Genomic DNA, 21,627 nt, shown 5'->3' with positions numbered 1-21,627 from the left:
TACATTAAAAAAAACTACCTGGCTCTATGACTGCACATAGTAGGTGCTCAAATGAATATCCTACCACACATACTAGGGGCCTAAATTGTCCCCCGCCCCAGTAATTTGTATATCGAAGTCCTAACTCTAGCACCCCAGGATGTGACTGTATTTGGAAACAGGGTCTCTGAAGAGGTAACTGAGTTAAAATGAGGTCATTAGAGTGAGTCCTACTCTAATATGACTGCTGTCCTTATAAGAAGAAGAAATTTGGACACAGACATGCACAGAGGGAAGTCCATGTGGAGTCACTGGGAGAAGGCCACCATCTACCAAGTGAAGGAGATAGGCCTCAGAAGGAACCAACCCTGCCTATACCGTATCTCGGATTCTCAGCCTCCAGAATTGTGAGAAAATAAATTTCTGTTGTTTAAGCCACCCAGTCTGTGGTACTTTGCTATGTTATGCCCCAGCAAAGAATACAACACACACACACTCATCGTAGCTTTTCAACTGGTGGACAAGGGGCTCCTTCACTCTGCTGACTAGAAACTGCTTCTTGGCCTGTTGCCCAATGTTGTCCCACTCAAAGTCCTTACTGAAAGCCCTAAAGATGCCGGGCCTGCTGGGCTGACCATGCTGCCTTGGAGGTGGTGCTGCTCCCTTGGCTCTTGTCTGCTAAGGGGAAAGCATCCAAGAAAGCAAGACCTTTCTCTTTCTTTCTTTTTTTTTTTTTTTTTTTTTTTGAGACGGAGTCTCGCTCTGTCGCCCAGGCTGGAGTGCAATGGTCCCATCTCGGCTCACTGGAACCTCCGCCTCCCAGGTTCAAGCGATTCTCCCGCCTCAGCCTCCCAGGTAGCTGGGATTATAGGCGCCAGCCACCACGCCCGGCTAATTTTTTGTGTTTTTAGTAGAGACTGGGTTCCGCCATGTTGGCCAGGCTGGTCTCAAACTCCTGACTTCAGGTAATCCACCCGCCTTGGCCTCCCAAAGTGCTGGGATTACAGGCGTGAGCCACCACGCCCGGCCAAGACCTTTCTCTTCTAAAGTGACTGGTGATTTGCTGACCAGAGGCGCTTGTCATGGGACCAGGAAGGGAATGCATCATTCATCAGAGTCCATTCCCGTGGTGCCTTCCGGCTATACGGAGAGGGACGCGCAGTTGGGTGTGTGGTGCTGGATGAAGGGATGAAGGAGGACTGCTGCCTCTAAGGTGACCCTAAAAGACAGGATGACAAAAGCGATCTGGGGTGGGAGGAGGGAAGAGGGAGGCGAGGTGGCTCCTGTGAATCTCAGCACACTTTCCACTCACAGAAGTGGAAAACTGAATCTGTGGGTCGGCGGAACTGGAATCCAGATCTTTTGCAGGACGCCCTGGGGGGATGGCACGTAGCCCCCCAGAGCCGTTGGCCACGGGACGGCCTCCTCGGGCGGACGGGGCAGAGCGGGCCAGCGGGCGCGTGCCCGACACGTCCACCGGGCACTGCCCCCTCCGGGCGCGCGCCCGTCCCGCCGACCCGCCTCGCCCCCCGCCGGGCTCGGTGGACCCCGCACCCGGGCCCGCGCACGCCCCCTCCGCCCGCCGGGACCCCGGGCCCGCGCACCCCGCGCCCCCTCCCCTCCCGGCGGGCGCGCGCGCTGGCTCCCGCTCCCGCTCCCGTTGGCGGCGGCGGCGGCGGCGGCGGCGGCGGCGGCGGGGATTGTTTTTGTTGTCGCTGAGGCCGGAAGAGCCGGAGCCAGGTCCCTGTCCCCGGGCCGGGCGCCGCCGCCGCCCCCTACCCAGCGCCCGCGTCTCCGCGGCGCCACCCCAGCGCCAATATTCCGGAGATCAAGCGTTACGCGGCGGCGGCGGCGGCGGCGGCGGGGCCCGGAGCGGGAGGCGCCGGGGACCGGGGCGAGGCGGCCCCCGCCGCCGCCATGGAGGCGCTGGGACCCGGTGAGGAGCGAGCTCGGGTAGGGGCGGGACCCGGGACCCGGGGCGGGCGGCCGGGACTTTGGCTTCCCCGTCGCCCCGCCGGCTTTGGGCCGCCAGGCCTCGGGGAAGAGGACCCGAGCCCCGCAGCACGAAGCGGAGGGAGCTGACCCGGGCCTGGGGGGCGGTGACCGCGCCCCAGACGGCCGTTGGGTGGATCCTGAGGTCCGAGGGGGAGGTTCGGGAAGGTGACCCGCTCCGCCGGGCGGAGGCCACTCTTGGCCCCACTTCGGGGAGATGATTTGTGCCCGGGATCGCGGCGAGGGTAGTTTGGGCCTCAGAAGGGGCGATCCGCTACCCAGTGCGCGCGGAGGCCTGGCCCAGACCGGGAAAAGGGCCCAGCTGCCTGCTAGCAGCCGGTAGTCCTGGTTTGGGGCCGCGCCCCTGTTTTTCTTTGCATTGGCAGACGGTCCAGAGCCTTCAGATGAGGAAGAAGAACTTCATCCAAACACCTCTCATGATCTCTGAAGGTCAAGGGACAAAATGCCCATCCTTTCTGAAAGGCCCTGATGTCCCGAACAACATGGTTCTGTGCCTCTGTTACTCAGTCTGTGTGTTAGTCACAGAGTGGTCCGGGCCAGCCTTTGAGTGACACAGGAGTTGCCAGCCAGTCTGCTCCAGCACAGGCTTCAATGCCCTGAGTTCTCTTCTAATTGGGTTATGAGTGGTTGTGAGGATCAAATGAAGGAGAAAGTGCTTTGGAAACTGTAATTTGTTGTGGATATGGATGGCCTCTGGTTATTTCTCTCTATCCAAACCAAAGGAACCATTCCAGGCTGTAATGAGTGCCCTGAGTATTGGGGCCTGGTGCTTCCACCTCAAAGCCCAACAGGTTTCTAATGCCTTGGCTAAGTAGCGCAGGGTTTAGGGGCTGTGGTGGAATTAACTTTAATATTCAAATCTTATCTACATAATAAACTTAGTCGTAGAGTGTTTCGTCTTTTTAATGCGTAGACAATTTGAGTTGCCATTTGAGTTTGGAAATTTGGCAGGTTTGTTTACTTAGCACTTGTTTGCATAGCTAAGTGATTAAACTCCACCCTAATTTGCTGCTTCAAGTATTGTTTAAAGGCCCTCATAATCAAATTTCATATGCCTTTTAAAAATAAATTGACTTGCCGCATTAATATTATTTGATAAACTTCAGTGTATTATGCCAGGTTAACTTCAGATATGTCCCCTGGCTAAAGACATGATCAGGTCTTTAGGAATGTAACAGACTTCTGTTCAAATTCAATATAGTAATGTAAGAGTTGTATGACCCTGGGAAAATTACTTAATTCCTTTGAACTTTCATTTTCTCATCTCTAAATTGAGGGTAATAATAATTATGTTCTGTAAGATTGTTGAGAGAATGAAATAAGAGTATATGAGAAGTCTTACTATAGAGACTAGTGCCTATAGATGCTCAACAGATGTTTCTTCCCTCCCCCTAGTAATTCATAATTGAAACAACTGTTGCATTTATGAGCTGATATCAAAAGAAACTGTGTAACTGTGGGCATAAACTGAATTTCATGGAAAGGATCAACCTGGTGATGTTAGACACTGCCCAGGGACTCTTTCTTGTTTGTTTGTTTGATTTTAGCTTTTGCAGGTTTGAGGATTTAGTGGTTCACTCAGGATTGTTCAGATTGTGGAAAATTAATTCTCACTAACTATATTTATAAGACACTAATGAATAAGCCAAAATGTCACATAGATCTTTTCTGTTGAGTGGAATATTTTCCTGTCTGCTCTCTAGCAAACTCCTTTTTTGGTGCTGCAGTACCTTGGAAACCCAACTAATAAGTAGCTGCCTGCTAAGCATAGAATCAGAGCAAAGGGAGTTGATCGTCCTGTGGGATGATTCATCCAGGCTGTTTTAGAACCTGGAGAATCATCCCTGCTTCTCTGGCAGAGCACACCTGGATCTAGTGCTTTGTGCCCTCCTCACTTGAACAGTCCCTGAAACCTTAGTCTAGTCTTATTCTGTCCATCCTCCCACCACTGCCTCCCCGCAGCCTGTTTCAGTGTCTGCCAATACTCAGAAATATAATTAATTAGATTGCCACTTATTTTGGTCATATGTTGTTTGCAGTACTTTACAGTTTGTAAAGTGCTTTTATAACTATTAGGTCATTTAATCCTCTGGGAGGTAGGCAAGGCAGGTAGCTATTCCATTTTACAGATGAGAAAAGTGAGGTTCAGAGAGGATGAAGTGACTTCATTAGGGTTTCAAAAGGCCAAATGGTGGAATAAAGACCAGAGTTTGGACTTCTAATCATCTCCTCTTCATTAAGGCTGACTTCATCTGTTCTGTGTTAAGTCATATCAGTTACTCTTTCAGAGAATCCTGTTATCTGACTTTGTCACCACATTTTGGGGATACCCTGAAAATAAAACTCAGGGACCAGGCTGGGTGTGGTGGCTCATGCCTGTAATCCCAGCACTTTGGGAGGCTGAGGTGGGTGGATCACTTGAGGCCAGGAGTTCGAGACCAGCCTGGCCAACATGGTGAAACCCCATCTCTACTAAAAATACAAAAATTAGCTGGGTGTGGTGGCATACCTGTAGCCCTAGCTACTCTAGGGTGGCTGAAGTGGGAGGATGGCTTGAGCCTGGGAGGCAGAGGCTGCGGTGAGCTGAGATCACACCTCAAAAAGAAACTCTGCCTCAAAACAAAACAAAATGACAAAAAACCAACCAAACAACTAAAAAACACCCCAGGGGCTGGGCACAGTGGCTCACGCCTGAAATCCCAGCACTCTGGGAGACCGAGGTGGGCGGATTACCTGAGGTTGGGAGTTTGAGACCAGCCTGGCCAACATAGTAAAACCCATCTCTACTAAAAATATAAAAATTAGCTGGGTGTGGTAGTGCGCGCCTGTAGTCTGAGGCCGCAGCAGGAGAATCGCTTGAACATGGGAGGTGGAAGTTGCAGTGAGCCGAGATTGTGCCACTGCACTCCAGCTTGGGCAACAGAGCAAGACTCTATCTAAAAAAAAAAAAAAAAGTCACCTCAGGGACCTTTGAGCACTAACTATGACTATAATATTTACAAATGCAATTATAATAGCTAACATTTCCTGATCATTTACTATTGCAAGGCACTATGTTAAACCTTTTTTTTTTTTTTTTTTGAGACAGAGTCTTGCTCTGTAGCCCAGGCTGGCGTGCAATGGCATGATCTCGGCTCGCTGCAGCCTCCACCTCCTGAGTTCAAGCAGTTCTCTGCCTCAGGCTCCCAAGTAGCTGGGTTACAGGTGTCCACCATGCCCAGCTAATTTTTGCATTTTTAGTAGAGACAGGGTTTCACCATCTTGGCCAGGCTGGTCTTAAACTCCTGACCTTGTGATCCACCCACCTCGGCCTCCCAAAGTGCTGGAATTGCAGGCATGAGCCACTGCGCCCAGCCTTTATGTTAAACCTTGAATACACATAATCTCATGCGATAGATGCCATTATTATTACACACATGCCCATTTTATAAATGAGGAAACTGAGACGCAGAGAGGCCAAGAAAATGGCCCAACATCATGCAGTTAGGGAGTGGTGAGACCAGGATTGAAACCTAAGTAATTTGGTTCCAGAGCTTTAGTCACTGTGCTTTATTGCTTCCTTACGTAGATAGCTGGCTAAATTCAAAGAAACCAGATTTTTCCTAGCCTTCAGAGCTGTAGAAATAAATCTCTGTTGTTTAGGCCAAATTATTATTATTATTATTATTTTTTTTTTTTTTTTTTTTTTTTTGAGACGGAGTCTTGCTCTGTAGCCCGGGCTGGACTGCAATGGCCGGATCTCAGCTCACTGCAAGCTCCGCCTCCCGGGTTTACGCCATTCTCCTGCCTCAGCCTCCGGAGTAGCTGGGACTACAGGCGCCCGCCACCTCGCCCGGCTAGTTTTTTGTATTTTTAGTAGAGACGGGGTTTCACCGTGTTAGCCAGGATGGTCTCGATCTCCTGACCTCGTGATCCGCCCGTCTTGGCCTCCCAAAGTGCTGGGATTACAGGCTTGAGCCACCGCGCCCGGCTAGGCCAAATTATTAAAAAAAAAAAAAAAAAAAAAAAAGAAGAAGAAAGAAAGAAAAAGAAAAAAATTAGCTTCTAGAATGAAAAATATATATAATTTTTAAACTAAATCTTCTAAGCTTATTAAAAGAAATTATCACTCAGCTTCTAACTTTTCTCTTTGCCAAGGAAAGGAGATACATCTAACTTTTCTCTTTGCCAAGGAAAGGAGGTACAAATAATATTTACTCTTTGCCACTTCTTTTTTTTTTTTTTTTTTGAGACTCCCTCTGTTGCCCAGGGCCGGAGTGCTGTGGCCGGATCTCAGCTCACTGCAAGCTCCGCCTCCCGGGTTTACACCATTCTCCTGCCTCAGCCTCCCAAGTAGCTGGGACTACAGGCGCCCGCCACCTCGCCCGGCTAGTTTTTTGTATTTTTAGTAGAGACGGGGTTTCACCGTGTTAGCCAGGATGGTCTTGATCTCCTGACCTCGTGATCCGCCCGTCTCGGCCTCCCAAAGTGCTGGGATTACAGGCTTGAGCCACCGCGCCCGGCCCTTTTTTGCCACTTCTTAATCGTTTTCTTTCAATTCTTCTGCCTCTGCCTCTTTGATATCAAGTATTTCTGGTAAGAATACATACCACAAGATTATGAAGTATATTGGGAAAAAAAAAGTGCTAGGCTAGGAGTTAGGAGATTTGGATTCTAGCTAGCATTTAAACTCAAAATCTTATGTCCTTAAGCAAGTCATTTGATCCAAGTTTCTGTTTCCAAATTTCTGTTATAAAGCTATATTTCTTATAACTTTTCTTTCTTTTTTTTAAGATGAGTCTCATTTTGTCACCCTTGCTGGATTGCAGTGGTGTGATCTCGGCTCACTGCAACCTCCACCTTCCAGGTTCAAGCTATTACCCTGCCTCAGTCTCCCGAGTAGCTGGGATTAGAGTTGCCCACCACCACACCTAGCTAATTTTTCTAGTTTTAGTAGAGACAGAGTTTTGCCATGTTTGCCAGGCTGGTCTCAAACTCCTGACCTCAGGTGATCCATCCGCTTCAGCCTTCCAAAGTGCTGGGATTACAGGCGTGAGCCACTGTGCCTGGTCTCTTACAACTTTATGAATGATACAGTGATTGCTTAAGTGTATCTTGAAATATGCAGAGTTGAGTTATTTATATAATTTAATTGGGTTAATTCAGTATGTTCATCACCTCTCACATTATTTACTATTTACTTCTTACCTTGTTACCTTGTTTGTAACTGTCTTATCAATTGTATTGATAGATCCTCTTGTACACTAGAAGTAGAACTTAACTCCAGGCAATAAGAATACTTTTAGTGGGCCGGGCATGGTGGTTTGTGCCTGTAATCCCAGCACTTTGGGAGGCCTAGGTGGGCAGATTGCTTGAGCCCAGGAGTTCAAGACCAACCTAGGCAACATGGCAAAACTCAAAACCTTGTCTCTACCAAAAATACAAAAACTAGGCCGGGCGCGGTGGCTCACACTTGTCATCCCAGCACTTTGGGAGGCCTAGGCGGGCAGATCGTGAGGTCAGGAGATCGAGAGCAGCCTGGCTAACACAGTGAAACCCCGTCTCTACTAAAAATATCAAAATTAGCCAGGCATGGTGGCGGGCGCCTGTAGTCCCAGCTACTCAGGAGGCTGAGGCAGGAGAATGTCGTGAACCCAGGAGACGGAGCTTGCAGTGGGCCGAGATTGAGCCACTGCACTTCAGCCTGGGTGACAGAGCGAGACTCCATCTCAAAAAAAACCAAAAAAACAAAAAAAACAAAAATTAGCTGGGTGTGGTATCCCAGTTACTCTGGAGGCTGAGATAGGAGGATCAGTTGAGTCCAGGAGGTTGAGGCTGCAGTGAGCCATGACTGAATCAGTACACTCCAGCCTGGGCAACAGAGCAAGACCCTGGCTCAAAATAAAAACAAGAAGAAAAGACGAAAGAGAGAGAGAGAGAGACACTTTGGGAGGGCGAGGTGGGCAGATCACGAGGTCAGGAGTTTGAGACCAGCCTGGCCAAGACGGTGAAACCTTGTCTCTACTAAAAATACAAAAAATTAGCTTGGCATGGTGGCTGGCGTCTGTAATCCCAGCTACTTGGGAGGCTAAGGCAAGAGAATCTCTTAAACCCGGGAGGCGGACATTGCAGTGAGCCAAGATCACACCACTGCGCTGCAGCCTGGGCGACAGTGCGAGACTCTGTCTCAAAAAAAAAAGAGAGAAAGAAAGAAGAGAGAGAGAGAACAGAAGGAAGGAAGGGAGGGAGGGAGGGAGAGAAAGAAAGATAATTATCATTTTTGTCTTTAGGTTCTATCTGGGATTATTGACACCGTTCAGTTCAACATTTATTGAATTCTTACAACATGATGGCTGCTGCATTAGATATTGAGAAGATTAACAGGAGGTTCATTTATTATAAGAGTTTGTAATCTAGTGAAGGAGAGACAGAGTAACCTAACAAGTGGTTTCTTTCTTTTTCTTTTTTTTTTTTTTTTTTTTGAGACGAAGTCTTGCTTTGTCGCCCAGGCTGGAGTGCAGTGGTGCATCTCGGCTCACTGCAAGCTCTGCCTCCCGGGTTCACACCATTCTCCTGCCTCAGCCTCTCAGTAGCTGGGACTACAGGCACGCACCACCACGCCCGGCTAATTTTTTGTATTTTTAGTAGAGACAGGGTTTCACCGTGTTAGCCAGGATGATCTCGATCTCCTGACCTCGTGATCCGCCCACCTCGGCCTCTCAAAGTGCTGGGATTACAGGCGTGATCCACCATGGCCTGGCAACAAGTGGTTTCTTATACTTGCTCTATGGTTTCCCCTATAGAGACAGTCTTTTGAACACAGAGGAAGGATCCTGTAGTCTGGAAGAATCAGGAAAGGCTTTCCAAGGAGGTTACATCTAAACCAAATTCTGAAGGATAAGTAGAATATCGTGGGAAAATGAATGAATAATATGTAAAATGATTTGTAATACTTTAAGTGTTAGAATATGGTAATCTGTCACCATAAATATAATAAAGTATTTGCTCTAATTTTCCTGAGTGATGTTGGACCAGAACAACATCTTTTTGTTGTTGTTGTTGTTTTAGACTGAGTCTCCCTCTGTTGCCCAGGCTGGAGTACAGTGGCACGATCTCAGCTCACTGCAACCTCTGCCTCCAGGATATTGATTTGATGACAAACTTATCATCATTCAGTGATGTACCTCTGTGTCAAACTTAGATATGTAAAATAGGTTATTCTTTTTTTTTTTTTTGAGATGGAGTTTCACTGACCAGGCTGGAGTGCAATGGCGCAATCTTGGTTCACCACAACCTCCGCCTCCCAGGTTCAAGCGATTCTCCTGCCTCAGCCTCCCAAGTAGCTGGGATTACAAGCGCCCACCACTATGCCCAGCTAATTTTTGTATTTTTAGTAGAGACGGGGTTTTACTATGCTGGCCAGGCTGGTCTCAACTGCTGACCTCAGGTGATCTGCCTGCCTTGGCCTTCCAAAGTGCTGGGATTACAGGTGTGAGCCACCACGGGTGGCCCAGAACAACTTCTTGCCTCAAAGTTTTCTCTCCTTAGTGAAGTCTTTGTTCTCAGTGAAATGCCATTGCAGTAACAGAACCTGTTGTAACTTTCCATTGTAACCACAGCCCACTTTGCTCAATGCCTATTCATAGCAGAAAAGATGTTCATTTTTTTAGGCCAGTGTCCACTTGATATTGTCATCAAAAAGGAGTCAGATTTTTTCTAAACAAGTGTCTCCCAGACTCTGCTCCACAAGATCCTTTTCTGCTGAGTATTAATAGATGTTCAAATCTTAGAAAGAGAGAGTTCTGTGGGGGAAAAGAAGTTAGCTAAATGATGAGGTAAAGTTAATCAGGTTTATTTATTATATGACTTTTTCGAGAATTTGATATGATAATATACATTGAAATGTTAAGAGGGGAGAGAGTATGCAAGGTTTCTTTAACTTATGGAATCTTTTCTTTTTAAAAATAGTTTGGAAAGATTACTCTGTCTACACCAGGGTTTCTCAACCTCTTTCTCAGAACTATTGATATTTTGGACTGGGTAATTCTTTGTTGTGGGGGGCTGTGTTATGCATTGTAGAATGCATAGCTGTATCCTGGGTCCTTTCCACTAGACGCCAGCAGCACTCCTCAGGTTGTGACAACCAAAAATGTGTCCAGATATTTGCCAAATGTTTCCTGGGGAACAAAATTACCCCAGGTTGAGAACCACTGGTCTAGACTGTACATTCTTTGAAAGAAGGGGCTCTGTCTTCTTTCTGAATCCATAATACAGGTTAGGCATGTTATAACTGAATAAATGAATAAATGTCTGTGGAATAAACTAGATCTTATGAGCAAGAAATCTCAAATTGTCCAGGTTCTAAAAATATCAAGTTATAAATGAGAAGGTCTAGCTTTATTGGTATTGTTTCACTACTGAAATTAGCAAATAAGTTGATAAATAGAGCTACAGTTTAATCTTCTCCTATATGTACAATTTATAATGATGCAGGCTAATTTGTGAGAGATTAATAGATCATTTCCAACTCTGGGGATGGTGGCTCCAGAGTTTAGAGATGATTTTTAAAATGCATATAATTTTGTAAGTGTAGATGTAGAGCTACTAATGCTCATGCAAGATTTTATACTGTAGCCTATGCTTGAGAGGAATTCATCATTCTAATTTTGATGTCGTTATATTAAAAATAATAGCAACATGGCAAAATATTTAGAAATCTAGAGAACCTTAGGTCAAAAGACACCCCAAATTCCTTACAGTGCGTACAGTGAATAGTAAGATCTCAATAATTGTAGCCATCATCATCATCATCAACAGGAAGAATAAATAGCACAGCAGGCCGGGCACGGTGGCTCACGCCTGTAATCCCAGCACTTTGGGAGGCCGAGGTGGGTGGATCACGAGGTCAGGAGTTCAAGACCAGCCTGGCCAATGTGGTGAAACCCTGTCTCTACTAAAAATACAAAAACTAGCTAGGCTTGATGGTGGGCACCTGTAATCCCAGCTACTCGAGAGGCTGAGGCAGGAGAATCACTTGAAACTGGAAGGCAGAGGTTGCAGTGAGCCAGGATCAAGCCACTGCACTCCACCCTGGGTGAAAGAGCGAAACTCCATCTCAAAAAAAAAAAAAAAATAGCACAGCAAATGTCTTTCAATCTCTTTAGGACCTCCGGCTAGCCTGTTTCAGCCACCTCGTCGTCCTGGCCTTGGAACTGTTGGAAAACCAATTCGACTGTTAGCCAATCATTTTCAGGTTCAGATTCCTAAAATAGATGTGTATCACTATGATGTGGATATTAAGCCTGAAAAACGGCCTCGTAGAGTCAACAGGTAAGGATTAGAAAGAGTGAGTGGATTTCTGTATGTTTTAAGTGCAGATAATTTATTTATGTATCATGTTGTTCTCTAAATTCATCCAACCTGTAGGCTTTGTTACTCTCTAAGATGATAGGTTTCTTAATAGCAGGTTTGCTGTCCTATACTTGGTTATCCTCTGTAGGCTCTAGCAAAGTGCTGGATATATATTATTAGTCAATCAGTAAACACTTATTTAATTATGAAAGAGAAAGATCACTCTTTCATTGACCAAGGGTAGCAAAAATTTACTGAAATAGGTGAAGACATTAATGTCTATGGGAAATAGAACTATCTGGAAATTCAAAATTTTATTGTTGTATGTTGGTTTTGGGCATGAGAAAGGTATATATCAGTACAGAAGATTACTTGCAGATGTTTTCTTGGGGGAAAAGAAAGACAGAAAAGTCATCTTGGAGTATTGAGAAAACTAAGCACAGAGAGAAGCTCTAGTTATTTCTAGCATTATGTAAGAGTGGTCCTGATGAGATGATGTAAGTATTGTGGTCTGTATAGCAGGAATTTACCTGGTGTGAAGACAGCCCTGTAGCAAATATTCTTACAATGTGCTGAGTATACATCCACTTTCCTTTTCTCTGTTTCTATGCAGTGACATTCAGGCAATGTTTGATACTAAGATTCTTGCTTTTTTAAGATTGGCCTTTTCTGTCAAGTGAAATATTTTGTGCCACTTGATATTTTTCTCATGGATCAAAATTTGGCTTTCTGGTATAGTTCATTCCCATGTAAACCCATTATTGGCTATTGTGTAACTGAGACCAATAGTAGTAGAAGTGGTGGTAATGGATAACATTGATCCATTCAACAGATATTTTATTGAGTGTTTATTTTATGCCAGATATTGTCCTATGCTCTGGGAATTCACCATGAGCAAAACAGGTAAAACTTTCTACCTTTGAGGAGCTTATATTCTAATGGGGAAGACCAAAAATAAATTAAGAAGCAAACAAAACATAGACTTTGTTAGTTGGTAATAAATGCAATAGTAGAGATGGAAGATAGGAAATGAGGATAGGATGAGCCACTGATATTTATATATGAATGAATATATATGTTTGTGTATATACATATACACACACACATATGCATATGTAGATATATACACACGTATGTATATGTATATATTTATGCAAATAGCTAGGGAAAGTCTCACTGAAAAGTGACATTCGACCTAGAGGAGGTGAGGGATATCTGCATGAAGAGTGTCCCAGGCAAAGTCAGAAGCTTGGTGAATTCAAGAAACAGTGGGCCGGGCGTGGTGGCTCATGCCTGTAATCCCAGCACTTTGGGAGGCTGAGGTGGGCAGATCACTTGAGGTCAGGAGGTTGAGACCAGCCTGGCCAACATGGTGAAACCCTGTTTCTACTAAAAATACAAAAATTAGCCAGGCATAGTGGCATGTGCCTGTAATCCCAGCTACTTGGGAGGCTGAGGCAAGAGAATCACTTGAATCTGGGAGACGGAGGTTGCAGTGAGCGGAGATCGTGCTGCTGCATTCCAGCCTGGGCAACAGAGGGAGACTCTGTCTCAAAAAGAAAAAAAAAAAAAAGAAAGAAAGAAACAGCAGATAATTCTGGATTGCTAGAGCAAGTGAGTGAGTGGGGGAGAGTGATAGGAGATGAGTTTGGAGAAATTTCAGAAGGCCTCTATAATGCAGAGCTTGTAGGCATTCATAACACTTTGTCATTTACTCTGGTTAAGTGAATTTTAAATACTAAACCCACAACATGACTAAATAAATCTAAGACATGACTAGCTTATATTTTTAATAGATTGCCCTGGATGCTGTGCTGAAATTGCACCCTAGCAAGTAAGGGTGAAAAGCATGGAAATTAATTAGGAGGCACCTGGAATGATTCAGGTGAAAAGTAATGGTGCTTTAGACTTGAGTAGTATAATTGATAGTGATGAGAAGTGGTCAGATCCTGCAAATATTTTCACAGTAGTGTCAATAAGATTTACTGATGGATTGAACATGTGGTGTGAAAGAAAGAAATGAGTCGTGATTTATTTCAGGGTTTTTGTCCTGAGCTAGTGGAAAAAGAGGAGTTGTCATTTATTAGATGGGGAAAACAGCAAGAGAAGCAGAAGCAGGGAGTAGCAGATCAGGCGACCTGTGAGTTTTGGACATCAGAGTTGAGATGACTATTAGACATGCTAGTGGAGGTCGGGCGTGGTAGCTCGTACATGTAATCCCAGCACTTTAGGAGGTTGAGGTGGGAGGATTGCTTGAAGCCAGGAGTTTGCAACAAGCTTAGGCAACATGGCCAGACTCTGTCTATATTAAAAAAAAAAAAAAAAAAGCTGGGCGCGGTGACTCACACCTGTAATCCCAGCGCTTTGGGAGGCCGAGGTGGGTGGATCATGAGGTCAGGAGATCGAGACCAGCCTGGCCAATATGGTGAAACCCCATCCCTACTAATGATACAAAAATTAGCTGGGCGTGGTGGTGCGTGCCTGTAGTCCCAGCTACTCAGGAGGCTGAGGCAGAAGAATCACTTGAACCTGGGAGGTGGAGGTTGCAGTGAGCTGAGATTGTGCCACTGCACATTAGCCTGGATGACAAAGTGAGACTCTGTCTCAAAAAAAAAAAAAAAATTAGCTGGGTACGGTGGCACATGCCTGTAGTCCCACCTACTCGGGGCTGAGGCAAGTGGATCACCTGATCCCAGGGGTCGAGGCTGCAGTGTGCCATGTTGCACCACTACACTCCAGCCCAGATGACAGAGTGAGACTGAGTCTAAAAAAAAAAAAAGGAGGAGGTTGAATACAGTATTAAGGTTGGATTCAGGGAACAGATCCAGGCTGGAGACAAACATTTGAGAATCATGAGCTTATTGGTGATAAAGCCATGAGACTTCATGAGATTATGTTGAAAGTGAATGTGGGTGGAGAAAATAAGGCTCCTACGCTGGGTCTTGAGGCACTCCGATATTTAAAAATTTAACTTAAAGATGAAAGGCAATGAGGAAGTATCAGCAGGAAGACTGGCATGGAGAGACCACTGGAATAGGATAAAACTAGGGGAGTGGTGTTCTGGAGGCAAAGGAAGAAGGCGTTTTAAGTTGGAAGGATGGATTTTCTAATGTTCAAAGAGCATTGAATTTAGCTATATGGAGCCCACTGGAGGACATTGATAAGAGTAGTTTGGTAGAGAAAAAGCCTTACTTGAGAAAGTTCAAGGGAGAAAGGGGAAGAGGAATTACAGACAACTCCTTCAAGGGATTTTGATACAAAAGGGAGCACAGAAATAGAATGTTCACATGAGGAGAAACTGAGGTTAAGAAAGTTTAATTTTGTTTTTTTTTTTGTTTTTTTTTTTGAGATGGAGTCTCACTCTGTCACCCAGGTGGAGTGCAGTGGCATGATCTTGACTCACTGAAACCTCCACCTCTGGAGTTCAACTGTTTCCCTTGTCTCAGCCTCCCAAGTAGCTGGGTTTACAGCTGGGTTTATGTACCCCCACACCTGGCTAATTTTTGTATTTTTAGTAGAGACAGGGTTTCACCATGTTCGTCAGGCTTGTCTCGAACTCTTGACCTCAATTGATCTGTCTGCCTCGGCCTCCGAAAGTGCTCGGATTACAGGTGTGAGCCACCACACCTGGCCCAAGAAAGTTTGATTTTTTTTTTAAGATGAGAGAAATTAGAGCATGTTTGTATACTGAAGGGAATAATCCAGTAAAGAGGAAAAATTTGATGATTTAGGAGAGAAGACAATTCTTGGAATGATATCCACGAGCAGATCAGAGTAAATAGGCTTATTGTGGGACAAGCACCATTGTAAATACTCTATGTGTTATACCTAACACTGTATAAATAAATAAATACTCTGTGTATTTGCTCAATCAAGACAACCGCTTTTTAAGGGAAGTAATATTATTATTGTCATCATAACTTTACATATGAAGAAATGGACATGTGAAAGATTAAATGACTTGTCCAAGGTCATGCCATTCTGCCACTTAACCGTTGTGTGACCAGGGACAGGTCACTTACCCATTCTGAATTTTCTTTTTTCTTTTTTTTAATATGAGGACCATAATCATTTTCTTATTTGTTTTACAAGGTTGCTGTGAAGATTAATTAAGGACAGCGGGGAAAGTAGCTCTTTACTGTAAAACTTTTTGATCGTAATTTAAGAATGTAAGATGAGAAATTACTCTTTTCTAGTGTGAAAATGTATAGCTCTTAAGTTAGCTCTTCAAAATGGAGATTGTATGATACCACATCTCTCCATCCGTTTTTTTCAGTCGCATGATTTGGTTCGTAAACATGACTTTCCCACAGATTTCGTTTGTGGTAATATAAATGTGTTAGCTAGTTGTGATGTATTTTGGCTTTTAAGATATTGTTCCCACGTATGAAACTCACTAACATTGCTAAGTCAAAGCACCTAACTTTTCATTGACTCTAGCATTCAAAAATCTCACAAACCCTGGTCTGTCCATATCTTAAACGCTATACACTATTTTTTTTGCCGCTGCATTTATTCCACAGCCTGTGTACAGTGTGATCTGGCATATATGCAAGAACACTTAAGTAAAGCTCTGGATGCTTGATTGAGAAAAATACTTTCATTCTAAAAACAAAGAAGCTATATTAATCATTTTGAAAAGAGAATATTTTACAATATTCCCTTGTCTACACTGCTTGGAATAAGCACTTTGGAATAAGACAATAAATCACTAGCATAAGGCAAAGGGGTTGGCTTATTTGTTTGTGTATCATGGATCTTAGATTTACTGATCCTCAGATTTTTGAATTCCTGCTGATTCTCTTTCTCAAAATGAATATACCTGGATAAGGATTTTTTTTTCTTTTTTTGACAGAGTTTTACTCTGTTGCCCAGGCTGGAGTACAGTGGTGCAATCTCGGCTCACTGCAACCTCCTGGATTCAAGCGATTGTCATGCCTCAGCCTCCCAAGTACCTGGGATTACACCATGCCTGGCTAAGTTTTGTAGTTTTTTAAAGTTGAGACTGGATTTCACCATGTTGGCCAGGCTAGTCTTGAACTCCTGACCTCAAGTGATCCACCCGCCTCAGCCTCCCAAAGTGCTGGAATTGCAGGCATGAGCCACTGTACCCAGCCAGGGTATTGATTTGGTGAAAAACTTATTGTCAGTGATGTACCTCTGTGTCGAACTTAGATATGTAAGATGGGTTATTCTTTTTTTTTTTTTTTTTTTTTTGAGATGGAGTTTCGCTCTTGTTGACCAAGCTGGAGTGCAATGGTACGATCTTGGTTTACCACAACCTCCGCCTCCCAGGTTCAAGCGATTCTCCTGCCTCAGCCTCCCGAGTAGCTGGGATTACAGGCACCCACCATGCCCAGCTAATTTTGTATTTTTAGTAGAGACAGGATTTCACCGTGTTGGTCAGGCTGGTCTCGAACTCCTGACCTCAAGTGATGCATCCACGTCAGCCTCCCAAAGTGCTGGGATTACACTTTTTTTTTTCTTTGAGACGGAGTCTCGCTCTGTCACCCAGGCTGGAGTGCAGTGGTGCGATCTCAGCTCATTGCAAGCTCCGCCTCCTGGGTTCACACCATTCTCCTGCCTCAGCCTCCTGAGTAGCTGGGACTACAGGCGCCCGCCACCACGCCCGGCTAATTTTTTGTATTTTTAGTAGAGACGGGGTTTCACTGTGTTAGCCAGGATGCTCTCAATCTCCTGACCTCGTGATCCGCCTGCCTCGGCCTCCCAAAGTGCTGGGATTACAGGCGTGAGCCACGGCGCCCAGCCCCAGCCAGGTTATTCTTATAAGGCTGTGTTTATCATAGGAGAGGATTTTGGAAAGAGGAGGTTGAGAGGATACTAGAAATGTTATTCTCGCTTTCCTTTTATTCCCCACTTCTGATATCATCTTACAGTTGTTTTTCTTCACTTGTTGCTACCTTTCTTTAGTTAACTATTTTTTAAAGTACTCGAATCAGTTGTAACCTTAACTCTTACTTTTTCCAAGTAATACTGAACCCAATTTAAATGGTTAAGGTATGATGATGCTTTTCTTACTGTGCACCATTTCTGAAAGCTAATTGCCATTATTTCCATTACTGTGAAGGGAGGTAGTAGATACAATGGTGCGGCACTTCAAGATGCAAATATTTGGTGATCGGCAGCCTGGGTATGATGGCAAAAGAAACATGTACACAGCACATCCACTACCAATCGGACGGGATAGGGTAAGTGTTAAAAGCAAGAAATACTTAGTTCATTTAGTAGTAATTATACATGACAAAAATGTTTCCTTTTCTTCCCAACACCCACAAAAATGATGAATGTTTGAGGTGATGATATCCTAATTACCCTGATTTCATTATTACACATTGCATACAGATATCAAAATACCACATGTACCCCAAAAGTATGTACAACTGTCATTTATCAATTTTAAAACATCTGTATGTGAGCAGAAAGAAAAGTTTCTCTAATAACACATCAATTCTTAGAATTTTTTTTTTTTTTTTTTTTTTTTTTTTTTTGAGATGGGATCTCGCTCTGTTGCCTAGGCTGGAGTGCAGTGGTTTGGTCTCTGCTCACTGAAACCTCTGCTTCCCAGGCGTGATTCTCCTGCCCCAGCCTTCTGAGTAGCTGGGATTACAGGCATGTGCCACCATGCCTGGCTAATTTTTCTTTTATTTTTTTGCTTGAGAGATGGAGCCTTGCTCTATTGCCCAGGCTGGAGTGCAGTGGCGCAATCTCAGCTCATTGCAACTTCCACCTCCTGGGTTCAAGTGATTCTCCTGCCTCAGCTTCCCAAGTAGCTAGGACTATAGGCGTGTGCCAGCACGCCCAGCTCATTTTTGTACTTTATTAGTAGAGATGGAGGTTTCACTATATGTTGGCCAGGCTGGTCTTGAACTCCTGACCTCAGGTGATCCACCCACCTCAGCCTCCCAAAGTGCTGGGATTACAGGCATGAGCCACCATGCCTGGCCTTAATTTTTTTTTTTTTAATAGTACAGATGGGGTTTCACCATGTTGAACAGGCTGGTGTTAAACTCCTGACCCCAGGTGATCCACTGTCTCAGCCTCCCAAAGTGCTGGGATTACAGTCATGAGCCACCGCACCCGGCCAGAGTTGTTTTTTATAGTGATGATAGATTTGTTATTCTGTCCATATTCTCTTGTCTCAGTTAACTGATAATTGAAAATGAGATGAACGTTAGGATTTAGGTGGATTATGTCATCTTTACATAATTTCTAACATTAACCATGTGCTTTAACAAAGAACTACCTGAATCTGAACAACAGGGTTTTGTAAATTATAGAAAACTATATAATACTCACTTATGAAAATAGATTATAATAGCACAATACTTTTTTAAATGTTTATTTTTTTAAATTAGAAAAGTACTGTGTGAACATATGCTCATAATAAACTTATCCAGACAATCTAGAAATGCTGTGATTTACTGCCTCCCCCACTTATCTGCACCCTCACTTCCATTTTCCTTTTCAAAGGAAACTACTATAGTAGTTTGGTATGTATCTTTTTAGATATGTTATGTATATTAGCTATTTATACATATGTTGATGCGTATTCTTACTGTTTTGCATGTCATTCTAGGATTTGCTTTTCATTTAACAATATGTCTGAAAGATCTTTCCATTTCTATACATTTATATCTACCTTATTTTTTTCAAATTTGTTTTTTATTGTTGTAAAATTATATATAATATAAAATTTACTGTTTTTGGCTGGGTGTAGTGCTTCACCCAGCCAAAAATCCCAGTGCTGTGGGAGATCAAGGTGGGAGGATTGCTTGAGGCCAGTAGTTTGAGACCAGCCTGAGCAACACAGGGAGACCCATCTCTACCAAAAAAAAAAAATTGTTTTAATTAGCCAGGCCTGGTGGTGTGCACCTGTAGTTCCAGCTACTCGGGAGGCTAATGTGGGAGGATCCCTTGAGCCCAGGACTTTGAGGCTAGAATTAGTTATTATTGCACCACTACACTCCAGCTTGGATGACAGAGCAGGACCCTGTCTCAAAAAAAAATTACAATTTTATGTTACAGTTAAATTGCATTATGTACATTCACATTGTTGTGCATCCATCATCACTATGCATTTTCAGAACTTTTTCATCATTTCAAACAAAAACTCTGTACCTATTAAACAATAATTCCCCATACGCTACTGTCTCTGGTCCCTGATAACCACTGTTCTACTTTCTATCTCTTTAAATTTGACTATTTAATGTACTTCATAGAAATAGAATCATGAAATATTTGCCTTTTTGTACCTAGCTTGTTTTATTTTGCATAATGTTTTCAAGGTTCATCCATGTTGTAACATCTACCTTGTTTTTTCACTACTGTATAATGTTACATATTAAATTATTCTCCTTCTCATGGACACTTAAGTTGTTTCCAATGTTATACAATTATAAAAAATGTTAAAAGAAATATCCTTATGCATATATCATACTGCATATTCTTGGGATCTTTCCCACAGCCATTGTAAACATTTATGCTTGTATTCATGTGCTTTTTCCTTAGGTTGATATGGAGGTGACTCTACCAGGCGAGGGTAAAGACCAAACCTTTAAAGTGTCTGTTCAGTGGGTGTCAGTTGTGAGCCTTCAGTTGCTTTTAGAAGCTTTGGCTGGGCACTTGAATGAAGTCCCAGATGACTCAGTACAAGCACTCGATGTTATCACAAGACACCTTCCCTCCATGAGGTTAGTACTTTGGTTTTGATTATTTTCCTACAAATGTCAGACTTTTTTGGTAGATTGCACTGGAGCCTTGAAAAATGTCTACGTAAGTCATAGTTCAAATTTGATTTCAGCTCCCAGAGTTGAGAGTGAAATGAAGGAACTTTCACATGTTTAATATGACACATGCAAACTCTTGTTTCTTCAGGTACACCCCAGTGGGCCGTTCCTTTTTCTCACCCCCTGAAGGTTACTACCACCCTCTGGGAGGGGGAAGGGAGGTCTGGTTTGGTTTTCATCAGTCTGTGAGACCTGCCATGTGGAATATGATGCTCAACATTGATGGTAGGATGGAACTCTCTTTATCCAATAACTCTTTGGGCTGGTTTTTGTTTGTTTGTTTTGGCCCTTCCTTTTTACCTGAAGTTAAGCATCCTTCTCTGTTTGTTAGTATCTGCAACTGCTTTCTACCGGGCTCAGCCTATCATTGAGTTCATGTGTGAGGTTTTAGACATTCAGAACATCAATGAACAGACCAAACCTCTAACAGACTCCCAGCGTGTCAAGTTTACCAAAGAAATCAGAGGTAAGTGTTTGCATTAATGTAGTCTTGGAGAAGCAGCTCAGCATGCTGCAAGGAGCCTGTGCTCTGGAGTCACACAGACCTGGGCTTCGGTCTCAGGCCAATCAGTTCTATCAGTGGGACTTTGGTCAAGTTCTTTAACCACTGTGAACCTTAGTGTATTCATCTCTAAGGTAAAGATAATAATATATACCTTGTAGAGTTGTTGTGAGAATTAAATGCAATTAGGTTTATAAAGCTTTCTAGCATAGTACCTGTCACATATCAGGCACTCAGTAAATGCTACCCTTACCCACTTAAAAGCTTCTGTTTTAATAAAATAACATAAATTCATTTATTACCCTTCTGGAATTTCTTTTCTTCTTTACTTGTTATTAGTTAGCTTCCCTCACTAGAACATAAACTTCATGAAGCTGTCTCCAGACCTGAAAATAAGTGTCAGAACATAGTTGATGCTTAATAAATATTTATTGGATGAAATAATAAACTAAAGTAGATTGAGCATCTTAGGTCATCTGAGTTCTAATTTATTCTGCTTAGCTCAGGTTTTTTGCCTATAATGATGAAATTGTCCCCATATTCTTGGAATTTTTATCCTGTACAATGTCATGACATTTTGAAGACAACATTTGAATCTGTTTTTGTCACTATGATTTTAATTAACTGATGTTTTGCCTTTTAAAAAAAATTTCAGGTCTCAAAGTTGAGGTGACCCACTGTGGACAGATGAAACGAAAATACCGAGTTTGTAATGTGACTAGACGGCCAGCCAGTCATCAAACGTATGTTAACCATATCTAAAATAATACAATTACATTTTTAGTAACAGAGCTACTGTAATCGTTTAAGAAATTGGTTATTGGCTGGGCGCAGTGGCTCACACCTGTAATCCCAGCACTTTGAGAGGCTGAGGTGGGTGGATCACGAGGTCAGGAGTTCAAGACCAGCCTGGCCAAGATGGTGAAACCTCGTCTCTACTAAAAATACAAAAAAAATTGGCCGGGTGTGGTGGCAGGCATCTGCAATCCCAGATAC

The 21,627-nt window shown here is 43.6% G+C and overlaps 1 protein-coding gene across 6 annotated transcripts in view; it reads left to right on the top strand.

The window, feature by feature from the left end:
• Positions 1–1,080: 1,080 nt before the first annotated feature.
• Positions 1,081–21,627, top strand: part of LOC103225126 (argonaute RISC component 4) — a 51,742-nt gene continuing 31,195 nt past the window's right edge. For 2 of the 6 annotated variants that reach the window (XR_005239978.2, XM_007979431.3), the window contains exons 1-7: positions 1,081–1,192; positions 11,136–11,301; positions 17,411–17,531; positions 19,852–20,033; positions 20,218–20,354; positions 20,461–20,595; positions 21,287–21,374. Coding sequence is in view for 3 of the 6 variants with exons in the window: in XM_007979431.3 (XP_007977622.2) it covers positions 17,427–17,531; positions 19,852–20,033; positions 20,218–20,354; positions 20,461–20,595; positions 21,287–21,374 (647 nt within the window). In the remaining 3 variants the exon portion in view is untranslated. Of the gene's footprint in view, positions 1,193–1,491; positions 1,933–11,135; positions 11,302–17,410; positions 17,532–19,851; positions 20,034–20,217; positions 20,355–20,460; positions 20,596–21,286; positions 21,375–21,627 lie in introns of those variants that run through there. The other 4 variants (XR_005239969.2, XR_005239971.2, XM_007979432.3 and 1 more) reach the window with 3 other exon arrangements.

The sequence above is a fragment of the Chlorocebus sabaeus genome, chromosome 20, assembly GCF_047675955.1.
Source record: "Chlorocebus sabaeus isolate Y175 chromosome 20, mChlSab1.0.hap1, whole genome shotgun sequence".
NCBI lineage: Eukaryota > Metazoa > Chordata > Mammalia > Primates > Cercopithecidae > Chlorocebus > Chlorocebus sabaeus.
The sequence above is the reverse complement of the archived record's forward strand: the minus strand, read 5'-3'. Positions and strand labels throughout refer to the sequence as shown.